The sequence below is a fragment of the Cavia porcellus genome, unplaced genomic scaffold, assembly GCF_034190915.1.
Source record: "Cavia porcellus strain 051 isolate PalLab524CR breed Dunkin Hartley unplaced genomic scaffold, mCavPor4.1 scaffold_14, whole genome shotgun sequence".
Classification (NCBI taxonomy): Eukaryota; Metazoa; Chordata; class Mammalia; order Rodentia; family Caviidae; genus Cavia; species Cavia porcellus.
In genome coordinates, this window is record NW_026947497.1 from 66,994,598 (window position 1) to 67,021,168 (window position 26,571).

Sequence of the window (26,571 nt, forward strand, 5' to 3'; positions counted from 1 at the left end):
GCTCCATCAGAACTTTGAAGTTTACAGGTAAAACTACTGTGAAAACAATCCCTTATACAAAAATGAAGGACATTTTTAGCAGCGTGTATTAGTTAATTAAAAACTTTACTGATATGCAATTCACATAACAAAAATTTATCCCTTCACATGATACAATATAAAATTATATAATTTGGTTGGTTTTTAGTACACTTATATCATCATCACCACAATAATTTTACAAACCCAAAATAAACTTTGTACCCAGTAGCCACTGCTTCCCTTTCCTTACCCTATAAAATTTTGGCTTCTTCAGCCACCAGATTACTCTCTGGCTCTGTAGATTTACTTATTCTGGACATTGTATTCAGATGGTCATACGTCTTTTGTGATTGGCTACTTCCACTTAGCATAATGTTTTCAAAGTTCATCATATTGTGACACGTATCAGTGCTTTGTCCTCTTTTTGTGGCTGAATAATAGTCCACTGTATGGATATACTGCATTTAGTTTACCACTCATCAGTTGATGGATATTTGATTGATTCCAGTTTGGGGCTATTATGAAGAACTCTGTTATCAACATTTCTACACATGCTTTTCTGTTGATTAAGCCCTTAATTGTTAACTATATAGGGCAAAAAGTCAAACAGAGGAACTCTTTTTTTTTTTTTTATTTCAGGGATCAAACTCATGACCTTGTGCTTGCCAGGCATATGCTTATGCCACTGAGCTAAATCCTTGGCAAACAGAAGAATTCTTATAGTTACAATGAAAGTATAAAATTTTGTTTTGGAATAATTTTAGATGTTTCAAGATTTAACTGTTTCCACAGACAATATCAGGAAGGCTTATCCTGCCAGTGAAAATGGCGTCATCACACTATCACAAATCAAGGAATCTCTGAAGATTGTGCCTTCCCTATAATCCCTTCTTACACTGGGTCAACAACTTACTGTCTCTGTCTCACTTTGAATAGAAAAGTAAAGACTGGGTGGCAGGGGTTGTCTGTCTGTCTGTCTTACGGAAATTATCAAAAATCACTAAGCCCTCTCTAAGCATCAAGAATGACTACTTACATGAGATTGGACCTTGCATAGATACAGGCTGAGCATGACATACCCAGGTGCTCTCCAGTTCCCCATTCTGGCCAGACATTCTTGACTCTGTTGGCAATTCCTGCATGTGTCTTGCCTCTGTCAAGTTACTACCTCTACCTGTCTGTAGGCAGCTTTGTCTACCTACACACAGAGGTTGCCACTGCCGACTCTGCCCTGCCAACCTTCTCCACGAGAATCCAATGCAGGTTCCCATGTTGGTTTAATGCCCCACTGGACTGTAGGTCTGCTAGGTGCTCTCTGATGGTCAGAGATGTTCAGGAGAGACTCAGTGAATGTGTGTGATCCATACTGCGTATGGGACGCTAAGGGGCCAAAATGAGTTTATGACTTAATTGACAAAATTAGTTTATGACTTAAATATATTTAACAGATGCATGTCATTTATAAATTGATGACATATTTCTCCAACGATCAAAGCACTTGGGAACCTTAACATATTCATCAGATAGCATGGCATTGTGTTAACACAAGTTCATTCACTGAATTTAATAATAGGGACAGACTCAGAAGTATAGGAAGCACATTCTAAAGATTGCAATTTAGGATTGAATTTCACGGTTTTTGTTTTCTTTTTTTTTTCTGACTCCAGTATGTGAGCCCAACTGAGAAGGCTGAATCACAATTTACTGCTGGGTAGCCCTGCCAGGCTCTGCCATTCTTTCAGAGGAGGGTTTCCCTGGGAAGCCAGCTTTTTTAGATAGTTGCAGGGCTCCAGGTGGGGAATATCAGGATTCTGCTGGTAATACTTCTGCAACTTCTCTAAAACTGTGGGCAGCCCAACGGTAGAGGCATAGAACATGGGCCCACCTTTGTGCCGCGGCCAGCCATACCCATGCAAGTAGATCACATCAATGTGCTCTGGACTAGCAGCTATCCCTTCCCCCAAGATCCGGAAGGCTTCATTGATGAGTGCGTACAAGCAGCGCTCCAGGATCTCATCCCGCCCAATGACACGCGGTTTGATGTGATGGGTCTCTCTGTATTCTGACAGGAATTTGGAAAGCCAGGGGTCAGGTTTGTGAATCCTACCCAATGGCTTGTCATATTTATACCAACCCTGACCAGTCTTCTGGCCAAATCTTCCCAATTCACACAGCATATCAGCAATGGGGCTGTACCTTGCATTGCCTCGCTTTCGGGCAGGAGTTCCTGGAGGCAGCACAGGCCCAGTAAGACCTTGCCCCTTGCGAACTCTCCAGCCCACATCTAAGCCAGTAAGGTCAGAAACTCGAAAGGGCCCCATCTTGAAACCAAATTCTTCCAGTGCCTGATCTATGTCCTCTGGCTTACTGCCATCTTCCAATAAGAAATTAGTCTGTTCATAATAAGATCTCAACATGCGATTCCCAACAAAACCGTAACAGTTGCCTACAACAACTGCGACCTTTTTAATTTTCTTTGCTAGGTCCATAACAGTGGCAATGGTGGTGGGGGATGAGTGTCGACTGGGAATAACCTCTAATAACTTCATAACATGAGCTGGGGAGAAGAAGTGAGTGCCGATGACCTGCTGAGGGCGATTGGTAGAAGTAGCAATTTCATCCACATCCAGGGCTGAAGTATTGGTGCACAGAAAAGCTTCTGGCTTGCACACAGCTGACAGTTCAGCAAAGACCCGCTTCTTCAGGTTCATGTCCTCAAATACTGCTTCGACGACTAGATCGACACTGGCTAGGTCCTTCATAGATGAGCTGAACCTAGGTTTTGGTCCTGACCTTTGCTGGCCACACTGTTGCCTGCTTTTGGATGCTTCTTTCTCCAAGATTGAAGTTATTAACTTCTGTGCAGTTTCTAGCTGCTTTGGGTCTGATTCCACAGCAATCACAGGGATCCCGACCCTTGCAAAAGAAATGGCGATGCCTCGGCCCATTGTTCCCAAGCCTGTAGGTAGAGAGTGAAAAAGAATGATTCAAGGGTACTGGGAACCAGAAAATCACTTACCATAAGAAGCTTCAATGGCAAGGTGGCACTTAAACAGTACTGATTTAGGGTTAGGGATTTAGCTTGGTATTACAGTGTGTGTTTAGCATGCTAAGGGACCTGGTTTCAAAACACATACACACATGCATACACACACGCACACACACAAGGGAGACAAATGAAGCAGACTAGGCACTATGTTAAAGCGTTGCGGAGGAAATAAAAATTTGCACACACACACACAGACCTACAAACTATTAGAACTAATAAATGAATCCAACTAAGTTTCACAACACACAATGTACAAAAATCTATGCATCTCTGGGTACTAACAACTAACAATCTGAGTATGAATAGAAAAAAAAAATCCACCTAAAATGACACCAAAAGAATAACACATTTAGGAATATATTTAACAAATAACAGTGCTCTAAAGTCAGAGAAACGCTGGTGAAGGCATTTTTGAAGGGCAGTGATATAGCTCAGAGTTATATTGTTTGTTTGCTTAATGTGTGAACCCCCGGTTTCAATCAAAAAAGAAAAGAAAAGAGCAAGAAATATTTGGACATGGCTGCTCATGTCTCTAATTCCAGATCTCTGGGAGGCTGAAAGACGAGGACTACAATTTCAGACCCAGCCTGGGCAACTCAGTGGGACCTTATCTCAAAATTTTAAAAATAAAAATACAAATGTCTGGTGAGGGCAGGGGATATAGGTCAATGGCATAAGCATCTTCTTGGCAAGCGCAAGGTCCTGAAATCAATTCCTGATTCAAAAAAATGGCTGGAGATTTTGTGCAGTATGAAAGCCCAGGGTTCAATCCCCAGTACCATGACACACAAAACAAAAACAAATCCATGAAAAAGCACAAAGAAACATCACGTTGAAGTCAGTTATATTGGGGCAACTGAATCATCCCAGTTGGAAAAAAGCAAAGAAGAAGAATGGTTACTGCAGAAAAATTATTTGATACTAAAGATGTCACTGTTTATTTCCATTGCATTTCCTTTTATTCCCGGGCACACGTAGGACTGTATTTTCTAGACCCCTTATATCCTGGTAGAGCCTCTACCTGATTCTGGTCAGGGAAATGTGGTAGTGGTGGTGGGAAAGATGTAGGATCTGAGATTGGCTACTGAAACCTTCTATGTGATAGAGGACAACTCTGAGGCCTTGGAAGATGTCTCAGGCCAGGTGTTGCCAAGCTAGGGTTTATGGGGCAAGCCTGTGCGAAACCCTGCAATTGGGCGTCATCTTATGTTAATAAGACAACAGGCATCTTAATGTTAAGTTTCTATTTAGTAGTTAAGTTTCCATCTCTCCTCACCAAGCCTGTCACATGTCCCTGTGGTTTGGCCTGTACAGTGATTATGCTAATTAGCTTGTCTTATGCCCCCCCCAGGGAGATTCGAATTACCCTATTGCCTCCAGTCTCCCTAGAACTTCCCCCTGTTGCTAAGTTACCTGCTGACGTGTCAGAACCCAGGCCCCTCCCCAATACCCTATATATTCGTTACTCTTTCTTTTAATAAACAAGACTTGATCAGAGCACTGTCTTGTCTCCATTCTTCAAGTCTCTTGTCTCTTCTCATCCCCACTCCCCATCTAGTGTCTATGTGGACTCACCCATGAGCTGTGACAAGTGGCGCCCAATGTGGGGCAGGAGAATGGGGGACTTTGTGAGGGACGCTGTTCGTGGGCCCAAAGTAAAAAAAAAGGAAAAGAAAATAGAAGACTTGGTGACGTGGGAGCCTCCCAAGCTGCGCTAAACCTTGGTAAGTGAACAGCAATTATGGGGCAAGAAATTAGCCAGCATCAGATTTTTGTTGAAAGTTTAGGAAAGGCTTTAAAGACACAAAGAGTAAAGGAAAAAATTAAACAATTGTGTCCATTAGGGCTTAATAAATTTTATCTCAGGAGCAAAGTGACCCAGTAATTGCTAACGCCCAACCCCCTCCAGGCTTAGAACACTGCAGCCCCGCCCCCACACCAGGTGGCCGGCACAGACAAAGCCCTTAACAGGGCCCTAGCCACGCACCTTCCCCCATACTGTAATGGCCACACTGTTCCTGCTTCAGCATGTTCAACTTTCAATGCTAGGAAGGAATTACGAGACCAAATTGAACTTTTACTCTTTTTTTTAAATCCGTACCGGGAACCAAACTCACGATCATGCACTTGCAAGGCAGGTGCTCATGCTGCTGAGCTAAATCTCCAGCCCAAACTGAACTTTTAAAAGGACAGAACTGGAAAAAGAACATCAGGAGTTAATAGCCCAATTAGAAAGGCTAAAAATAGCAAAGTTCAAAATGAAAGTGAAACAAACCCCAGAGTTTCCTCCAGGATTTCTCTGGCTCAGTGAACCCCGCTCTGGGGTATGATTTGTAATTTTACCCCCTGGCCTGACCCAATATTGAAGCTAGATGATATGGAGGCTTTCTCTGTGACCAAAACTACGGACGCAGAGGGCAGAGTTTTCCGCCGCTACTCTGGTTTCATTTCAAACTGATAAGAGAATTAAAAACAGTTATTACACAGTAGGGAGCTACAGCCCCAGGCCCCCAAGCCCAAACAAATCTTTGGGGCGGTAAGCTTTGTTCCAGCAAACAGCAATCCATTTCAGACCTCTCTAGAGCCACAACACAAAGTGCAGGATTGGACTTCAGTTCCACCACCCACACAGTACCAACCCCTGAGATGGAGGTGCAGGCCCTCCCTACAGGAGTTTTTGGGGCCTACCAAAAAATACATGTAACCTTATAATAGGACACAACAGCACGACGCCTAATGGACTACGAGTTTTTCCAGGCGTAACTGATAGTGATTATTCTGGAGAAATAAAGGTGAAGGCAGAGGGCTAGAGATTTAGCTCAGTGGCATACGCGCCTGCCTTGCAAATACACAAGCCGGCAATGAGTGGGACCTTGATATGTTAATAAGGTAGGGTGCCTATGCAGACAGAGGCCTAAGCGCAATTTAACCCAGTGCTTTTCACTCAAATTCAAACCAGTTGCTCGAGCATGAAGAAAACTGCTTACAAAGTGGGATATGAGTTCCTCTCTCACGAGCATTAAGCATAAACCTGCTGTTTGACAAAAGCCATCAATTTATTAAAAAGGAAAGGGCTTAATGAAAGTAAAATTAACAGTCCAAGTAATGGTCCAAGCAGGAGTGCCCTGGGCCATGTACAGCCAACAATCTTTAGCCAAATCAGGCTTAGAAACTGTAAGGGCTATATAAGTGGCTTTTAAGATATCTAAGGTCTGGGTATATAGATCAATTCCTTGTAATTTTGGGAACGCCAGGGGGTGGTAGTGGATTTGAGGGAACAGATTATCTACAATTTGTTAGACTTGTACCTGCACCATATGTTCCCTGATCCTATCCTGTGGTCTGCCACCATCAGAAACATGAATGGGTGGGACCTGGTGTCAGCATACAGGTTTTCCAGATGTGTTAGGACATGAAGCTTGGGCATATTTCAAATTTCCAAGGATCTGTGGAATAAGGGACCAATCGTTTCCTCCAAAAGTACCTCTGGAAGTTATTTGCAATATGGCTATAAAAAAGGTCTTATTGGCGTTTGTGCATTTTTGTACAGAAGTATAGCAAGAAGAATGCATCAACTCATGACTCTGTACATACTTCAGGACATGGGTCTAATTGATCCTTATTTTGGGGAGTTATAGAAGGCTTGGGAGACATACCCATTCTTATACTTAGCCTCCTCCCATTTGGGGGCTGTATTGAAGATATGCCATCTTTTTTTTTTAATCGGTACCAGGGATCAAACTCAGTTCAGCATGCTTGCAAGGCAAGCGTTTATGCCCCTGAGCTAAATCCCCAGCCTCCCAAGATATGCCATCTTATCACTGCAATCTGTCATTCTAGTGTAAGAGGTGGGCTTAGTTTTTTAACTATACCTCCCTTACAATTACATGGGGAACCAAACAGAGTGGCACTCAGAGCCCTTGCATTGGGAAGGGGTCTAAAGCCTCCCATTCCTGGCAGTGGTAGAATCATCATGGATTCAGGCTCCTAGTTTCATCATCGGAAAAACAAGAGATGGGAAAAATTTCTTAGGGGGCATTATCGCCCCTGGAGTCATCTGTGACATTATCCTCTATTTGTTGCACTTGATCTATTTGTTTACCCAATTATTCTGGTAGCCATCTTGCAGATTTCATTTCTTTAGAGTATATGCATACTGATCCTCATCCCCAGATAAGCACTGGGTCTGGATCATACCATAAGTTAGTCAGGGGGTATCTCCATAGTACAGAAGCAAATTGCTTTTGTGTTTCAGTATGCCAAAAATGGGTGGCTGCTGATTGTCCAGCAGCATCCAAATTTTAAAAATTAAGGACAAATTTAAAAAATTAAGGATGAATAAGGCATGAAATAGAATATTTCTAAATGACCCCTTGTGGAGTACCATTCTCCCTTTTTTATCAACCATGAGTTATAGGGAGAGGTGTGCCCTTTTAACTTTGCCTTTTATATGATTAGGCCCTTTCCTTTTTAATAAATTGATGGCTTTTGTCAAACAGCAGGTGAATGCCATAAAAATGCAACCTATACAAGTCCATTACCACAGGTTTAGAATGGCTCACAGAAAAATTACGCAGAGCCTGCAAAACCATATTATGATAATGCTTTGTGAAAACATGCTGCCTGCTCCATTTCTCTTACCTTGGTGTGATAGACTGGATAGTCAGAGATGGGCAACGGGCCTCACAAAGGACACCAACCTCCACCTAAGACAGTAACTGGGCCTCTCTCTGCCCTGCCTTCCAATGACAGGTAAGGCTAGGTTGCCTCCCTGTGGAAGAGTCCTGATCCAAGATAGGCACAGTCTCCTCAAGGATGCAGCCTCTTATATTTTAAAGTAAAGGGGGACCTGTGGGAAACCCTGCAATTGGGTGTCATCTTATGTTAATAAGACAACAGGCATCTTAATGTTAAGTTTCTATTTAGTAGTTAAGTTTCCATCTCCTTTCACCTAGCCTGTCACATATCCCTGAGATTTGGCTTGTACAGCGATTATACTAATTAGCCTGCCTTATGGGCCCATACGCAGGACACTTAAATTACCCTATAACCTCTGATCTCGCTGTAACTTCCCACTGTTGCTAAGTTACCTGCTGACGTGTCAGAACCCAGCCGCTTCCCCAATACACTATACATGAGACTTGATCAGAATCCTGTCTTGTCTCCATTCTTCAAGTCTCTTGTCTCTTCTCATCCCCACTCCCCCTCTAGCATCCATGTTGACTTACCCACGGGCCAGGACACAAGCTCAGCCACTAAGTTGTACAGCCAAAAATCTTTGCACATTTCTAAGTAGATGAAAAGAATACTATTTTGTGATATATGATAATTATATCAAAGTCACATTTCAGTGTCCTAAACAAAGTCTTATTGGAACATAATCATACTAATCACTTTCATAGTATCTATGGCTGTTTCTGCACACACTGGCAGATATGACTGGATATTACAGCCCACAAAAATGTGAATATTCACTATCTGGAACTCTGAAGGGAAAGCTTACTGACATAGACAGTGGTACAGGCACCAGCTAGAAAGATTCTGATCCTGGAGGAGCCCAGTGAAGTAAGAATAAATCAGTCTTCATTATGCTCTATCATGGAGGTTTTGTTGTTGTTATCTGTCACAGCAGCAGGTAACCCGTTATCTACCCAAGTCGGTGTGGATGAAACAGCTTTGTGAAAGGCATTTATTATTTATTTACATGTGTATTTATTTTTGAGACAGAATCTTACCATGTAGGTCAGGCTGGACTTCAGCTCTCTAGGTAGCAATCACCTGTCTCAGCCTCCTGAGTGCTGGGATTCCAGTCATGCACTACCACAGCCAGGTGAAAGCCACTTAGGGTAAGGATTGGTTTTGAATATAGAATATATCAGCTCTCCCATATTGCTGACTTAATTTCTCTAGGTTATATTTATTTACTTTTCCAAATTTATTAAATTATTTAACATTATATATGACCTACAGTATAATAAATGAATGCATTGTTATGCATGTTGTAGCTTGGCATAACTGATGCCATCTTGTGCCCTGTATTTGACCCAGTGCAGTAAAAAATTAATCTGGGTACAAATTCCATGAGAAAAGCAGAATGAGCTGCACCCACAGGAGAAAAAATTAACCTGCTCAACAAAGAAGCAAGATACAGGTGTCAACCAAAATTAATGTAAGATTCTAGCTACATTGTTTACAGATTTTTGCTTTAAATGCCCTTTAAGCCTTCTTTTTGGGATCACTCAGTTTGACTCAGAAACAGCGGTCTACGTGAGTGGTCACTGAGCTCAACTAATAAAATTCCAAAATTTATCAATTTGGCTGCTTAGATTTCTATATTGTTTATGAGCCCACTTTAATACATATTTTATATTATAATTTTTAAACTATCTGATGCGCAAATTATTAAACACCTGCATTTCTCTCAGTAACAAGGCCAAACAGCTGTCACTGCTGTAGCAACTTCCATCTTAAACTTTGAGAAAACATCAGGAAGTGAAGTGTGAGATTCAAAACTAGCTATCAGTTCCAAGCTTCATACAAAGCTTCTAACATTAGAGAAACTGCAGACTCTGTGGACTGTAAGGAGTAACAGGATGTCCTGGGCCTGTGCCCTGTGAACTCAAAGCTGGAAACAGCAGGAAAGACAGAGCATCTTGGGGAAGACGCAGCGTGGGACTTCAGGGCCTGCATCTCGCCACAGGCTGTGTGCTGAAGGGTGGGACGTCAAGGGGGAGTGTGGGGTAGACACAAATCAACTCATAATCCAACTCTAACATGCATCAATTAATATTCTTTAGCTCTCATTTTAGGTCTTTTTCTTTATTTCTCTAACACTTTAACTTAATAATTCAAATAAAAATATGCACCAGAACAAAACGAAACCAGAATGGTGGTGCACACCTGTAATCCTAGCACTTGGGAGGCTGAGACAGTAAGACTGTTTAGAGTTTGAGACCAGCCTGGGCTACAAAGTGAGCTCAAGGCCAGCCTGAGGTGCATAGTGAGACCCTGTCTCAAAAAGACAACAACAACAACAAAACTAATACTGCCCTGAACGAGTTTTGAACTCTTTCTTCTAGTGACACAACTGTGTGGTCTCAAGACATTCAGAACTATCAGTCAAGGGGATGCAGGACCAAGCTTTTCACTGTCAGTTATTACAATACTGCACATACACACTGTACTGGTACTGACTTTAGTTCCCTAATGGTGTACCATAAACATATACAGACAGGGAAAAAGAGCTGTGTTCCTCTACCAAGCTCACTGCCGTGGAACTGAATTTTCCAGGAACCTCATCCACCCAGGAGGATAAATCAAGAAGAAAAATGCTTTAAATACCCCTGCAGTTTTTAATGAACTACATTCTTCTCCCAGCCTGATGGCCATGAGAGCTCAGGTCAGGTGGAAGAAGATACACATGTAGCGGCATTGATCCCAGCCTTGTCTCTGGCAGTGCTGAGAGGCCTGGGCATGGGTCTATGTGTGTGCACAGTTAGGAGGATCAGGGTTGGAATTTTTCCAGGGAGCATGGTGAAAGGTCAGTGATTCAGAGTTTGAGGACACTGCCAAGAGAACGGCTGAAGTAATCACCTTTCAGACTAAATATGAATGCTCAAAAAAAGATAAAGATAAGGGGGAACTGATCAAGTCGAGAATGTAGGTGAAATAACCACGTACAAGACACAGAAAGCTAAGAGACCATGGAGAAACAGTGGAGTTTCAAATCTGACAGACCAAGAAATTTCCCCAGTGATGGCAAGGCCTACGGGGAAGCCATGAGTGTGGATGGTGACAGTAAGGTGAAGCAAAGTGACTTTCACGGAGTCTGAGGAGGCCGAGGAATGCAGAAGCTACAGCGGGGAACACCATCCACACAATCAGAGTGGGCACTGGATTGGGTGAGCCAGGCACCAATATTTTCAGGAACTGAGAAAGAGTGAAGAAATTTAAAAGGACAGATAGAAAGATGGGCCCATTAAGCAGGCCCATGAACAAGACAGTCCAGAAAACATAAGAAATTTGAGAGAGAATTGAAAGGGGACTCTGAGGACTATGGGGTGTGGGAGAAGCCAGCTGAGAACAAGCAGGTCCTCAGGATAAGCTAGATTTATGGTCAGAAGACAGAAAAGAAGGCGCCCAGGGAAGAAGACAAGCAGTCAGAACATTTCAGAAGGCACGCGGGAATAGCAGAAGGCTGCAAAACAAAGCAATAATGGTTCTCACTGGGAGGAGAGAATGGACCCAGGAACCAGAAAGACAATGGAATTCATTTAAGTACCTGCTTATAAGAATGACAGGTCACGGGGCTGGGGATTTAGCTCAGCGGCATAAGTGCTGCCTTGCAAGCAGGCAGTCGTGAGTTCGATCCCTGGTACCAATAAAAAGGAAAAAGACCAAAAAAAAAAAGAATGATAGGTCACACCTTGAAATGTACTACAAATAACCTTTGTTGGAGTGATTCATATACAGAAGAGGCAGAGGTGAGTAAAGTCTGGAGTCAGACAGACCTAGGGTCAGGCCTTCACACTGCTGGAGTTTAGCTCACAGTTGAAAATATTTGTATCTCTGTATCACCTATATATCACCTGTATTATCTCTGGATCACCTATAAAATATAGAAGGCTCAAGGAGGCAAACAGAGCTGACATGAATAAAATGTTCAGCATAGAACTCAGTGCCCGCAGACCCTCGCTGAAGGCCGAATCCCAAGAACAGCCCATGGGCTCACCAAGAACACCAACGGAGGAGACTGGGCGCGCAGCAGCTGTTTTCCAGGAGGCTCCAGATGGGGTTGACCACTTGGGTGCACTTCTCTCAGCGAAGAAGGCATACTGCAGGGCTTTGGCCTGCCCGGAGTGCTGAAGGTACAGAAACAGTTCTCTCTCTTTCTTGATGCCCTCTTCATAGGGGTACTGCACAGAGGCCTGGACTGAACGGACACAGGTCTCCGGAGCAAGCTGCCCTGGGTGCTGCCTCCGCATCTTCTCGACGGCTTCCCCAAAAATGGCGTCCATGTTGGGCAAGCTGGGGACTGGCCTGTTGAGGATTCTGCGAGGTTCTAGGGGTTGATCTGAAAGGGTAAGAAAGAGCAGAGCTTTAGTGATATACCTTATACGTCCTAGCAAATAATAACAGTAGTAATGGTTTCAAAGTACTAGACTAAAATACTACCCTTCAAGATATTTAATGGAACTTTAATACCAAAATCTCTGGCACTGTTGTAACTTAGTCAGATAGAATTTAATCATGCCCATAATCCCAGCACTCTGGAGGTTGAGGCAGAGGAATCACAAATTCCAGCCCAGCCTGTGCAATTTATGCCGGTTAGTGAGACCCTGTTACTGAATAAAGAAATAAAAAGTACTGGGGATTTAGCTCAGTGCAAAGGCCCTGGGTCCAATCTCCAGGACTACAACAAACAAACAAAAAGAAGACAGGGTTATTATGATGTAAAGGTAGGCATAGAAATGAATAGAAGACAATTGGAAGGGCATCAATAAATCCTTCCAATGATGGCTAATTGATTTTCAGCACAGGTGGAAAGAACACAGTTCAGTGGTGCAAGGAGTGTCTTTTGAACAAATGGTATTGAGGTAATTTAATATCCACATATACAATAAATACAAGTTTTAGTTAATTAAAAAGTAGACCACTGGGGCTGGAGGTTTAGCTGAGCAGCACAAGTGCCTGTCTGGCAAGCACAATGTCATACGTTTGATCCCCTATACCAAGAAAAAAAAGCAGACCCCTCGTTAGCACCCTATTATTATAAAAACTAATTCAAGATGGATCAGAAATCCATAGACAAAGTAAATTTCTAAAAAATTGTTGGAGACAATAGAGGAACATCTTTGTGGTGTTAAGGAATCTTTTCACATGCACTGTCTCAAACCAAAAGTATTAGTAAAAAATAATAATTCCACACAAAAATGAAGAATTTTTTACTCTAAAAGACACCACAAGAAAAAGAAACGAATATCATGGTGTAGGTCAAAATATTTGAATGGTAGGCACAATAATGCACTCCCCCAAAAAAGCAGGGAAACATAGAAAGAAAGGGAAAGCACAAGACTAACTAAAAATCAAAGTAAGCAAGCAGAAACTATGCTTTTTATGAGATAAAAACTGCAAGTACAAATAAGATTCTGTGACTCGGTCCTTCTCAACTGCTCTATTCCTCTACCTTCTATTTCTAACAATTATTTATGGCAAAGCAGCACCAGGAAATCACAAGATTTCAAATACCGATGCTCGTTACAGACTGCTGCTCCAGCTGCACCAACGACCGGATGCAGGGACTGACCATTGCAGCTTTCACGTTTTTTGGAATAGGGTTTGGCACCCACTAATTTTGTGGAGGCCTTTCCTTGGCTGGAGGATGAATACAAAGCTCTCAAAGGAGACTGGCTGTGGTCCACACAGCTGAGGCTGAGGATAGAGCCCTCGGCCCATTTCCCTGTCAGAAAGCATCATTTCCACACCAACCAGGCCTCCCTTTCTCTTTGAGGAAAACTTACCAGATCAAAACCCCTCAGCTTCTTCCATGGAATGTCTTCAAATGACCCTTTAAAATGAGTCCCCAAGCAGGGGACCAGATGCTCTGTTCGACCCATAGCCTAACAGTCTTCACAATTATTTCTCCTAGCAATTCCTACCTCTTCTTGTTTATACAAAGCTGACCACCTCCACAAACTGAAGAGGTTACCATCCTATTTCTTAATTCCAGAAACACTCAGGTCATAAAAATTTCCAAAGGTACAAAAGGGTAAACTGTAGAAAGACTCTCCAATTCCTTCCACTGATTGACCAGTGCTGTTCTCAGCAGGAACCTCTCCATTTCTCGTGAATCATCACAGACCTATTCATGCATAATTAAATTTATATACTCTTCATATGCATATATTCTCTTCTGGCCTCCCCTTTTTTGTTACACAAATGGAAAACCACCACATACAACATTGCTTTTTTATTTAATACTAAATACACCATGGGTTCTATACCATATTGGTAAAAACTTTTTAAAAATCATATCATATTCTACTGCATGGATGCCCTATCAAATATTAAAGAATTCAGGCAGACATTTAGTTTGTTCCCAGTTTGTGCTACTTTTATCATTAACTTCTTACTTAAAATTTTCTGAGCGAATTTGATTGCTTCTTCAACTGGGGCTGAATTAACGACTTTATCCAGAATACCCAGCTTGAGTGCTTCACCTGCTGTAATATGCCGTCCTAAAAGAGAGCAAAATAAAACAGATAAAAAGCAATATGAGAGTAAAGTGAAAGCATTGCACTCTCTCCAAGAACAGTGTCTTTCCTGGATACAGATGTCAGTCAAGTGCAATGAATCAGGACCACCCTGACCGCCGCAGTGGAAAGACCACTCGGCACACATAGCCAGTAATTCAAGTTCAAGTCACAGCTCTACTTTTGGTCTGTAGGACCAGCAGCCACTGTGTAAGGACCACCATTTCCTCATTGATAAGTAGAAATAATTATGCCTATCTTTCTAAGTCAGTACTGAGTGAAGATTAATCATCTCTTTATAGTTTGTAAATCCCTACAGAAGTGCTTTGTAACCTATGAACAAGAGGTGGTTGATTTTCAGATAAAAATAGAGACGGTAGCAGTAGAGAAGCAGCAGTGTTGTCTGTCACACTGGGCCACATGTCAGAGGCTGCAACTGATTGACAAAACAGTCCCCAGAGGGGAAAGTGGCGATTATGTTGACGTGATGCAAGGATGGATGGGAAGCAAGCAGAGCTGAGGAAGGTGTGGTTCCTTCAGTCCCATGGCGGTGGGCTGTAGAACGCAGTCACACACTCCAGTGAGGGTTTTTGCTCTAGAGTCACTGATCTCATGCAGTAGCAACAACTTAAATCTCATTCTGCAGGCTGATGCCTGGAGCCATCAGCACCGGCAGCTTTCAGGGTCCAGAGAAGGTGCCAGCATCGGTAAGGGACGTCACTTCTACAGTGACTTCATAAAGGTTGCATCAATCCCAGAGCAGCTCAGCAAATCTTCACCAGCTGGGAATAATTACTATGGTTTGCCAAATTTGAAATAGGGTACAAGGTCCACAAGTGTCCATCCCCACAGGGGCAGGAGGAAGGTGAGAATGACATTATCACCTTGCTTTCTCGCCAGCATGATGCTGCCTTTGGAAAGTGATCATCAAATCAATCTTAGTGGCAACAATTCCAATGTCTGGTTCCAGTCTCTAGGACAACACCCCTATTCCTGGTTCTTAGGGGTGCTTCAAGAGACCCTAAATGAGTTTTCTTGACCAAAGATTTCAGTAATTTTCCAGGAAAAAGACAGTATTTGGATACATTTATGGAAATGCCTTTGAAACAGGTTTCCAGATATCTGCCTGAAAGAGGGTACATGAATGGTGTCAGGGATCACTATCCTGTGTCCAGGGGCCAGTCACTTAAGTGAAGGGTAAAGAAATCAGGTTCACAGGGTTAAAAGATCTAGAGGTCACAGATGGAGGTGAAAATGCCAAGTACTGAAAAGATCTCTCAGGAATGGAGCAGAGCCATGTCAACAACTACCAAGATGGACTGATTCATTATTTTTCTCAGCGACAATGGTATCTTCTAGCTTCAGTTTCAGAGAAAAAAGAAAGACTACATCTACTATTCTCCCAATGTCAATGACATTCAAAGTCCTTTTGAGATAAGGGAAATAATGTCATTCTTAACTTGCTAGATGTCAGATACACAGAGCTTGAGTTTTTTGAAACTGAAGAATGAATGCTGAGGAAAAACAGAGGTTAAGAGTAGGAAAAATTTACTGAGAGGGAGAGCTCTTGAGAGGCAGGAGGAGACATGAAAATGAGTTGACAATGAACCCACTTTCTAAAGGAAGTTTTATAGAGCAAAAATCATGAGATTGGTACAAAAATCACAAGGTGGGCATAACATCAGTCAAAACTATGACTAGCAAATAAGATTATACATATTGTCACTCAGACGATATTGATCCAGTGGGGAAGCAGGTCATACAGCAAATGTACAAGAAAAGACCATTTTAGGGAGGGACGTGTTAGGAGATCCTGGTCACCCACCTATCTAGACCCATGTCTATCTAGACTTTATTGGACCAGGTAATGTCAATTATAATATCTTTAATTTATTATTTACCCCTCAGGGAGGCATGTAGGCCTGCTAATTTTGTCTTTATCTTGAGACCTCTAGATGTGCCTCTACTCACAGTTGTACTGTGTTTTCATCTTTTGCACTGGCTCCTTTGAGGGCCTCGCTCTGTCTATAATATTTTTAACTAACTTGGCTGTCTGTACTATTCCTTTCTCTGAAGAGGATCCCCTAACTGTTGTAAGGGAGCAAAAGACGATGGCCATTTTGGCTATTCTGGGCTGAAGGGGGTCAAAATTGTGATTGGTGGTTAGAGATGCTCTACATGGTCTAGCTAAAGCTTCTGAATAGACACCAAGCAGGTTCTTCTTGGGTAGGCAGATAGCTTTAATCTGGAAGGAACAAAGCCAAGTATGCATAGGCCAAATAATAAGATCAGCACAACTATTACAAATACAACCAACACATTTTTCTACAGGAAAAGCCAGTAATAACCTCCCACAAAGAGGGTAAGCAGATGGTCTAGGGAATTTTAGAATCTGACATGACATTGACCTGTTACTTAACAGCTTGAACAGGCACTGAGATATTAGCAAAAGGATCAGGAATGTACACATAACATTTAGCTTTTATAACTGCACAAGTACTCCCCTGTGCTGCGGTTAGGATATTTAATGCCATTTGATTTTGGAGGACAGCTTGCCTCGTTAATTCTATTTTTTCACTTAGGAGACAGAGAGACCAGTCGAGCTGTCATTTAAAACCCATTGAGTATAGTTAGCTTAAGGCCTCCATGTGTTGCATGACATCTTCTAATCTAAAGGAAAGGACAAAGGTAGAAACCAAGTGACCATAGCAGTGAAACACATTCCTAGATCACTGATGTTACAGACTGGGTAAGCTTGCAGGTTTGCTGATATTTATGCCTTGTAGCCATACAAATTCCAGTATGCATCTCCATATGCATCCAGGGGGTAGCCAGGGTGACAAATTGGTTCCACAGGGCCAATGAGTGCCATTGGAGGCTTCTCATTTAATTCCACAGTGATTAAAACAGTCTATTGTAAACCAATCTTTGACCTATAAAGTTATGGTATGTATATACACTGTTCTGGGGAGTTTAGTAGAGTTAGACCAATGACAATAAGAGTGATTTCTTTGTTCTCAACATGAGGGGCCCTTTTTACTAAAGTGTCCTACGGTGGAAGTTAGCTGTGGGAAGCCACCTATGATGGCGCCCATTTCCTGCTTCCGGGTTCTTCCCGGCCTGAACAAGCCCGCCAAATTGTCATGTCTGCCCAGTTACCCGTGACGCTAGCCTATCAGCTTGTTAGACGCGCTTCTCTGTGATTGGATACTGCTTCCCCTTATAAGAGGCTGTTCCTGCCCCCAACGGGCGGAAGAGGAACCAACATTGAGGGTGGCGGACCTTGTTAGGTCCGGTTCGCTGTACGCAATAAAGTTTGAGAGCTGATCCTGCTCGAGTTTGGTCTCCTGTCTCCCGCGGCTCCGGTCAGTTAGCCACATATAATCATCCTATATCTGAAAGTAGCCATCCTGATATCTGTGTTTATTGGCTTTCAGGACAGGACCCTTCCATTAGAAGTTCTATTAGAGTCTGCAGAGAGGCATCAGCGACATTCTTAGAAAAAATTTGACTATACCCAGGATCATTAAGGGTGGAGTTTGTTTGGGTTGAGTACGATCAAGAGACCCTTCCCAGACCACGGGGCCTGAGAGAAGACCCTCAAGCAGCTTTTTTTGCAGCTGCATCAGCCAGTTGATTACAATGAGACATTTTTTCAGCTCCTTTTTGGTACCCACAAGAGCAAATTACCACCACTTTGAAGGGCATGTAGACAGAAGATAAAAAGTTTATTTGTCTTCTTATGGTACCTTATGAGAGGTCTATCACTGGCTGATAGGCAATTTCTTTCTTTTCATATGGCTGCATGAGCATGAAGCACTAGGAAATTGTACTTTGAATTGATATAAATATTGGCTTTCGGTCCTTCAGTGAATAGAGGAGGAAAGTTGAGGCAATTTAGGGTTTTCCTTTCTCTAATACTTAGCAGAAACCTGACTCTAAAAAAGGAAAGTACAAAGTGACAGGAAAAGATCAGAGATGAGATCAGAAAAAGAAATCTTTCACATTTACAGTGAGTTACTGAGATAATTTCCCATGAGTCATCACATTCACCTTGGAAAGGTGAGAGTGGAGAATCTCAGGAGCTACAACTGCCTCCTCACCAGTGGAACTGCCTTCTCAGTATTGAATATTGAATACTGGTGCAGAATGACTCAGTATTCTCATCTAGAGTGTAAGTGGGGTAGGGATCAGGTCAAATTGTCCCACCAATACCTGTCCTCCAAGTGTTAAGAATGGCTGTTGACCTATTGCCTTTTAACTGGAAGTTGGAGTCTCATGATTCATTAATAGGCATGTATATTTCTTAAATATCAACTAGATTTCATAAAAAGATTCACTTTATAGCATTTTATAAATTCACATTGTGGTTAGTATCAAAATCTACTAGGGGATATTCTACTATTACTTTACCCTAGTGCTGCTGTCTTAAGATAAGACAACAAATCACAACAGTCAAACAGGTCAAGTGGGGAGCATCAACAAATTCAGCAACTAGTTAGTCCAAATGTAGCATACAAAAACAGCAATGTTATACCTTGCCTGCAAAAGTAAAATGTATCATCAAAGAAACATTATAATCCTCCCATCTTTGCAAACTAAATTTATCATCATTTTAACAAAGAACAATGCTAAAACAGACAAGGCATAAAAAAATCAAGGGGTAATCAACTGACAAACAAGGACTACAATGTCTGATTACCTAACTGAGTCACAATCCAGAATTCATGAAACAAAAACAAACTCTTACCTCCTTCCAATTATCTCGATGGGACCTCCAAATGAATAGGGGAAATAATATAACTCCCAACCCATTAGATATCAGAAAAGCTGAACTTGTGTTCCCCAAAACTGAAGAATGAATTCAAATGAACAATGGAGGTTAAGAGTAGGAATAATTTATTGAGAGAGACAGCTCCTGAGAGACAGGAGGGGGCAAAAAAGTAAGTTACCAATGAGCTCACTTTTTAACGGAAGTTTTACAGAACAAAATCACAAGATGGGTACAATGTGAGTCACAACTATGATCAACCAAGAAGTACAGCCACTTAGGTGACAGTGATCCAATGGGGAAGCAGGTCACCAAGTAGCAAGTATACATGGAAAGAACAAGGAAGGACTTTTTTAGGAAGGAATGGATTAGGAGGTCCTGCTCACCTACCTTGGGCTGATGTTTATATAGATTTACTGGATCAGGTGATATCAATTATACTATAATCTTTGATTTATTGCTTTTGTCTTGGGGAGGCATGTAGGCCTGGTCATTCTATCTTAATTTAAGGCCTGGCCTTTGACAGAGGTGCCTCTACCCACTGTTGTACTGTATTTTCATTATCTGCCCTGATTCCCTAGAAGCCCCAGCCCTGGCTGACTGCCTATAATATGTTTACCTAACTTCTGTCTATAATACTTTTAGCCTGTTTCAGAGCACTGGGTAAGTCCACTTCCTTGGGCTGTTTTTCCTCCCTCCAGTGTGGTATTGGGGATCAATTCAGGGCCTCTCTTATTAGGCAAGCATTCTGCCACTGAACTATATCCCCAGCCCTTTCAAAATTTTTATTTTGAGGCAAAGTCTCAATAAGTTGCCCAAGCTGGTCGTGAACTTGAGATCCTCATGCCTCTACCTCCAAAGTAGCTGGAATTCCAGACAAGGAACACTGTCCTCAGCATAAGCTTGTGATTTAAGCTTGTTTTATCTTGGCCCACTATCAGTGTGGACACTAGCCTCTGTCTAACAGGCTTCAATAATAGCTCTGTGTAGCTCCACTCTAAAAAGACTCCAATTTAGTTGAGGTAGAGATTTCTGTTCTTCATGCTGGAGATTCAAATACTTTTCCAATTTTCTTAATCAGTTTTCCCCCCAAATTTAAAAAACAAATGTATAAAATTATACATTCTAGGGCCAGGAATTTAGCTGCCTGCCTTGCAAGCACATCATGAGTTCGATCCCTGGGACAAAAAAAAAAACCACCTAAAAATTATATATCCTACACAAATAGGTATAATGATTTAAATAGTAGCTTTCTTCTAATTCACAATAACATTTTCTATGCAAATGAAAACTCTGTCACAGTTTTTACTATTTTATTCTCGTCTTTTGAAACAGGGTCTTGCCATGTAACTGAAGCTGCCCTTGAACTTATGGTAATCCTCATGCTTCAGTTCCCAAGTGCTGCCTCATACCTAGCACATTCTTAATGTTTTATTTCTCTTCATGTTAAGAATAGTGGCTTCTATCAAAGCAGTGCCTTGAGAAAAGTACGATCCCAGTTTAGTTCATTTCTTTTTGTCAAATAAGCCAGTCTGATTACTGAGTTTGCCCAAGATACTGACTTAATACTGAAAGTAGAGTCTCAAAATTCCTCTATATTCCCCTCCAACTGTAATTTTGGAAAGCTTAGGATTTACAGGCTCATTTCATACCAAGAAGCCTTGCTTGTAGATTTTTACATCTCTTCACTTCCTTTGTTTCTTGTATTTTACAGAATAAACTGGCTCATGTGTTTGAATTTTTGTCCTTTAGAGTGTAAGTATCCTGCTAACACTTCTAAATCAGACACTTAAAATTTTTGATTCAGCTTCTTTAAGATGTGACTAACATATAATTGTAAACTAAGGTCATCTGTAACTTGATTTTTAAAAATAAATGTAATATTTTAGTTTTTCTAACTTCCATATTCCTCAGGATTTACCATTTAAATTATTTCAATTATTAAAGTCATTTTTAATGCACCAAGACCCTTTACTTTCAGACTGGATGTCATGGTTTATGTAAGTGGCCCCCATGACTCATACATTTGCATTGTGCATTTGTGATTGGTTCATTGTCTAGCTTGGATTGATGGTGTCAATGCTACACCCATCTAGGGGTAAAGTTAGTATACAATGTAATGGCAGGAAGGTGTGTCTCTGTCTTGCTGGTTTCTGGCTTGCTGTTTGCAGCCACCATGAACTGCCGCTCTGCTATGACACCCTGCCTTGGAGCCAACTGAGTATGGACTGAAACCTCCAAAATCTGTACGAAATAAACCTTTCCTTTGCCAACTTTGGGCATCAGGTATTTTTTCTCAGTTACAAATAAAAAGTAACTAAGATAGAATTTGGTAACGAGAGAGGGGTCATTTGCTGTCACTATACCTGACCATGTTTTTCAAGAAGCTTTGGAAATAGCTTGTGGGCAGAGTTTAGAAAGGTTCAGACATATTGCCTGGATGCATAGAGCTGGAGCAGCTTGGGCTGTTTTGTAGAGGAGATTCTGGTCAGAGCTCAGGAGACCAGAAGGTTGTGAGAAAGCCTCATGGTAAAGACCAGGCTCAGGTGGTTTCTCCTGGGAAGAAGGACTCCATTGGTTGTTGGACTCCCCACCATGTGTGTTATGGTTTAGCAGAAAGTTTGTCTGTATTTTGCTCATGCCCAGAGACTTTGTCTGAGACTAAGACTAAGGGCAATGGATTGATTAATCTGGAAAAGGAAATTTCAAGGCAGCTGAATGTTGAGGGTGTGGCATGGCTACTGTTGGGGGCTTTTAGCCAGCTTTATGTTCCAAATCAAGAGCAAAGAGCCCAACAGGATAATTTACAATGTTGTGAATTTGGCCAGAAGGAAAACTCCAGGAAAGCTGTGGATTATAAAGACAGAGTTGAGACTTTGATTGCTGAGAAGAAACAGAGAGATAAGAAAGATGGCCCTGGGGCATTCCAGGAAGCAGCAGGTCTCCACCCTTTGTAGCCTCAAAACTGCAAAAGTGAAAAGAATTTGCTCAGAGAAGAAAGCTGCAGAGCACCATATTCCTGAATGGCAACAGAGGCCACATGAGGTTCCAGATGGCAGCAGCCACATGAGGTTCCAGAACGGCGGCAACATAGAGAAGCCTTTCTTCACAATCAGGTTTAGAGAGACCAGCAATCCAGGTACTGGACCCCTACAGCCAAGAGAGAAAAAAGCCTGGCTACTGTTCCAGATAGCAGCAAACCTTGGCAACATCCACATGGTGCTGATTTTAGGTGCAAGGAAAATGTACAAATTCTGAGGGTAAGATGGCTTCTACTTGGACTGCAAAGGGCCTGGGAGGCCAAGCAGTGTGCCCCTTAGAGGGCAATTTGTAAAGATGCAAGGGTGAGGCCAAAGGTACAGTGGAGACCCTAGAAATTTGGAAAAGCCAGGAACATGGATCATCCAAGGAAAGCTGCAAAAAGAGAGCAGAGAGGATTTGAGAGAGAATCTGCAAGAGCTGAAATCCCTGAAAGTGCCATGAGGGTGGAATCACCCAAGCCTTTTGGAGATTGCAACCAGACTGCTTCAAATGCTAAGCATGAAACTCTAGGACTTAATGTTTGCCCTGCTGGATATTAGATATGCTTTGTTTCTAATGCTTTATATTCCCCTGTTTGTAATAATGGTAATGTTTATTTTATGCCTTTGCATTTCAGAAATGTTTAACCTTGTTTCATTTGTATAGGGGGTTACAGTTAAGAGTTTGCCCTAGATCTTGGAGGAGACTTAGAACTTGGACTTTTCAGCAATGCTGAAATTGTTGGGACTTTAGCAACTCTTGGAGATGGACTAAATGTCTTTGGTATAAAGGATGTACATGAATCCTGGGGGCCAGGGTGGAATGTCATGGTTTATGTCAGTGGCCCCTAGGCCTCATGCATTTGTATTGTGCATTTGTGATTGGCTTATTGTGCAGCTTGGATTGATGGTGTCAGTGCTACAGTGATCTAGGGGTGGAGCCAGCATACAATGTAATGGCAAGAAGAAGGTGTGTGTCTCTCTCTTGCTGGGTTCTGGCTTGCTGTTTGCAGCCACCATGAACTGTGGCCCTGCCATGCCACACTGCCTTGGAGCCAACTCAGTATAGACTGAAACTCCAAAATCTATAAGAAATAAACCTTTCCTTTCCCAACTCTGGGCATCAGGTATTTTGTCTCAGCAATGGATAAAAAGTAACTAAGGCACTGCGCTTAGTTATACAGTTTTCTATTTTCTTTCTGTGTTAAAACCTATAGATTTCTACTAAAATTCTCAAACATGTAACTCTTAGCACCCTTTTGCAGTTTAAAAATTAGGGAGAAATCCCCAAACTTATAAATCATACAGATAATATAGGTTATTATCTATCTAAACTTACTGTATTAGAGATTAAAACAGAGCTTTAAACATGAATCTATATGAAATTATTTTAAATAATAATGAAAACTCAATGCATGTCAACCAAAATTTTTATGCAAATAACCATAGTCACAATTTTTAAAAATTTATTTTCATTGAACATTTTCCAGGATATCAACTTAGTTTCCCTTAGACAAAGACAGTATGGCACTCGTAACAGAGGGAGTTTTTTACCACCTCTAGGAGGGTTCTAAGTATGCCATATTTTAAAAAGTCACATTTTCATTTTAAAGTTAAAGTATCCCTGAAAGGATACATAAGCACAAAGTGTCAAACCAGGACTATTCTAGGTGCTGGCTCTCCACACTGATCTAGACAGTTGCTAGCAAGGTTCACACTGACCTGAGGTTATTAAGTCAAGTGCAGCAGGAACTCCAATGAGTCTGGGGAGAAGCTGGGTTCCTCTTGCACCAGGAAGAATCCCTAGCGTGACTTCTGGGAAACCAATTCGAGCCTATCAGAGAAATTGAAAGCAGAAAGGCCATTACAGGGAGATAGTACCATCCCACTGCAGACTAGAATCCTTTTAGGTTTCCTCTACTCTCCAAAAGCATTGTTTCCCTGAATTCATCAAGAGTCCCTGCAGGGCAAATCACTGTATACCTTCTTTTTTTTTCTTTTCTTCTCTTTTTTTTTTTTTTTTTTTTTGCGGTACTGGGGATTGAACTCATGACCTTGTGCTTGCCAGGCTGGCACTTATGCCACTGAGCTAAATCCCCAGCCCTACTGTATACCTTCTTAAGTAACAGCATAAGCAGAGCTGTGGTAAATGTTCATGTTCTAATATATTTCTAGTATCTGCACATTTTTTTCTCTGAAGTTATTGTGACCTGTTGAATATACCAAAAATAATACCCTCCAGTAAAGACTTCTTAGGGCCACAAGAGACAGGAAGTACAAGAAAATGCAAAGGAACTATTCCCACAGAATGAGGGAAAAAGTCCTTTTTGTTGTATTCTAAGAAAAGTAGCTTAGTTACATTTGTATTATAGCAAATTACCTGTAACATGGCCTTACTGTAATGTGTTTGGGTGACCTAATTGATATGTTAATCAATGCTCTTCTCTGTAAAGAATTGCAAAACCTTACCTAGTTAATACGTTAAGCATTGTTGCCCTCTAAAAATAACAGATGCAGTGTTAAGATAAGCTAACAGGAGTTGTTAATTACTCCTAGGCTTCCCCATTCTCTGCTGAGGAAAACAGGATTTCTTCTTATCTAAACTTGCTTGTATGTAGGGAGACTTGCTTGTTAGCACAACCCTTACCTGACCTTGCTCTCCCCAAGGAATGTAATCTCGCCATATTTTCTGTTCTGTAATATGCCGCACTGCCTTCCCCCTTTCCCTACCCGGTGGTAGACTGTCATAAAATGTGCTAATTGTGCTGTTCTTAAGAAATACTTAATTTCAAAGAAATTACAAAAATGTTGTGGCTTAACCCTAATGCACCAAAAGGGTTAAGTTCCAAATCCTTGTAAAAACTTAAGTTCAGCTTCTTATAACTTTCGACCCCTTCTCACATGTTCGCGCTAATGAGCTGTCCTGAGATAATTAACTTTCTCTTCCTCTCCGAATGTTATTGCAGATGTGCTATTCCGAGACAATGCTTATCTGCAGAATGGGAGTAACTTAAAAGGTGCCGGGCTCCCAGTGTTATCAGAACTAAGTGGACAGCTTTACAGTTTCCAGACTTGAGTCAACAGCTTGATGGCTCCGCAGGTTTCTTTGTCCCCCTACACCCTCCTGCTTTTTAAATCCCTTTCTCCAGTCTCTGGTGTGCAGTCTCCAAATTGGCTCCCAGAGACTTGTCACCAGGCCTGGCCTAAATAAAGCCTTTGCTCCCCAAATTTAATTTCTTGCTTCCTTGGGTTTTATTCCAGGGTCCGAGCTATCACACTTTTATAGGACTTTCATCTGAGTAGAGAAAGAATTTTGAGAATTCAGTAATAAAAGGATAATTAGCTGGGCATGATGGCACATGCCTATAATCCCAGCACTCAGGAGGCTGAGACAGGAGAATTGTTGCAAGTTTGAGACCAGTCTGGGCTACAAAGTGAGCTCAAGGCCAACCTGAACTGCATAGCAAGACCCTGTCTCAAAAATACAAAGGAAAAAAAAAGGATAACTAAATAAAAATGAATAAAGGATTTGAATATACATTTCATGAAAGAAGATATGCACATGGATAATTAGCCTATGAAAAGATACTCCATAGCATTACCATCAGGCAGATACAACAACAATCCAACAATAATCATAGTGAGATATTTCACATTAACTACAATGAAAATCATAAAAAGAGTATTACAGACAGCTAAGCTAGGCAAAAACATTTCAAGCAGCCAGACAGGGCTCAGCCCTCAGGGAGTCAGTGTAGAGGCTGAGAACACATTACAACTGTGGCTGGAGGTGCATCTGTCCAAGGTCAGGCCCCAAGATAAAGATAAAATGATCAGGCCTATAAGCCACCACAAGAGAGAAGCAATAAATTGAAGATTATACTATAGTTGATATTACCTGATCCAATAAAGTCCAGATAGTCATCAGTCACTCAGGTGGGTGAGCAGGACCTCCTAATCTATCCCTTCCTAAAAGGTCTTTGTTCTTTCCATATACATTGGCTATGCTGACCAGCTTCCCCAATAGACCAATACTATCTAAGCAACTAAATACATAAACTTACTGGTTAATCACAGTGTTGAGCCATGTTGTACTCACCTTGTGATTCTGATCTATAAAATTTCCTTTGAGAAGTGGGGTCATTGGCCACTCACTTTTGTGTCTCTCCTGTCTCTCAGGAGCCATCACTTTCAATAAATTTTTCCTACTCTTTACCTCCATTTTTTCTTAACATTTACTCTTCAATTTTAGGAAACACAAGCTTGGAGTATCTAATATCTAGCAAGTTGAGCATTATATTATTCCCTCTATCAAGAGCAGAAAACTTCAAGTATTGAATAGAATATAGAAAAGATAGGACCCTTAAATATCGACTGTGGAATTTAAAAATGATATAAACACTTTGGGAAATAGTTTTGCAATTCCCCTAAGGCTAAACACAGAGCTACCATATGGCC

General features: G+C 41.6%; 1 protein-coding gene across 5 annotated transcripts in view; it reads right to left on the reverse strand.

Annotated features, from left to right (window-relative positions):
• Positions 1–86: 86 nt before the first annotated feature.
• Positions 87–26,571, reverse strand: part of LOC100135519 (peroxisomal bifunctional enzyme-like) — a 42,376-nt gene continuing 15,891 nt past the window's right edge. For 3 of the 5 annotated variants that reach the window (XM_023560244.2, XM_023560243.2, XM_023560242.2), the window contains 4 exons: positions 23,836–23,947; positions 14,203–14,307; positions 11,802–12,143; positions 87–2,980 (listed from right to left, as the gene is read on the reverse strand). In XM_023560244.2, the coding sequence (XP_023416012.1) occupies positions 1,716–2,980; positions 11,802–12,143; positions 14,203–14,307; positions 23,836–23,947 (1,824 nt within the window). In that variant the 3' untranslated portion in view covers positions 87–1,715. 5 annotated transcript variants of the gene reach the window in all.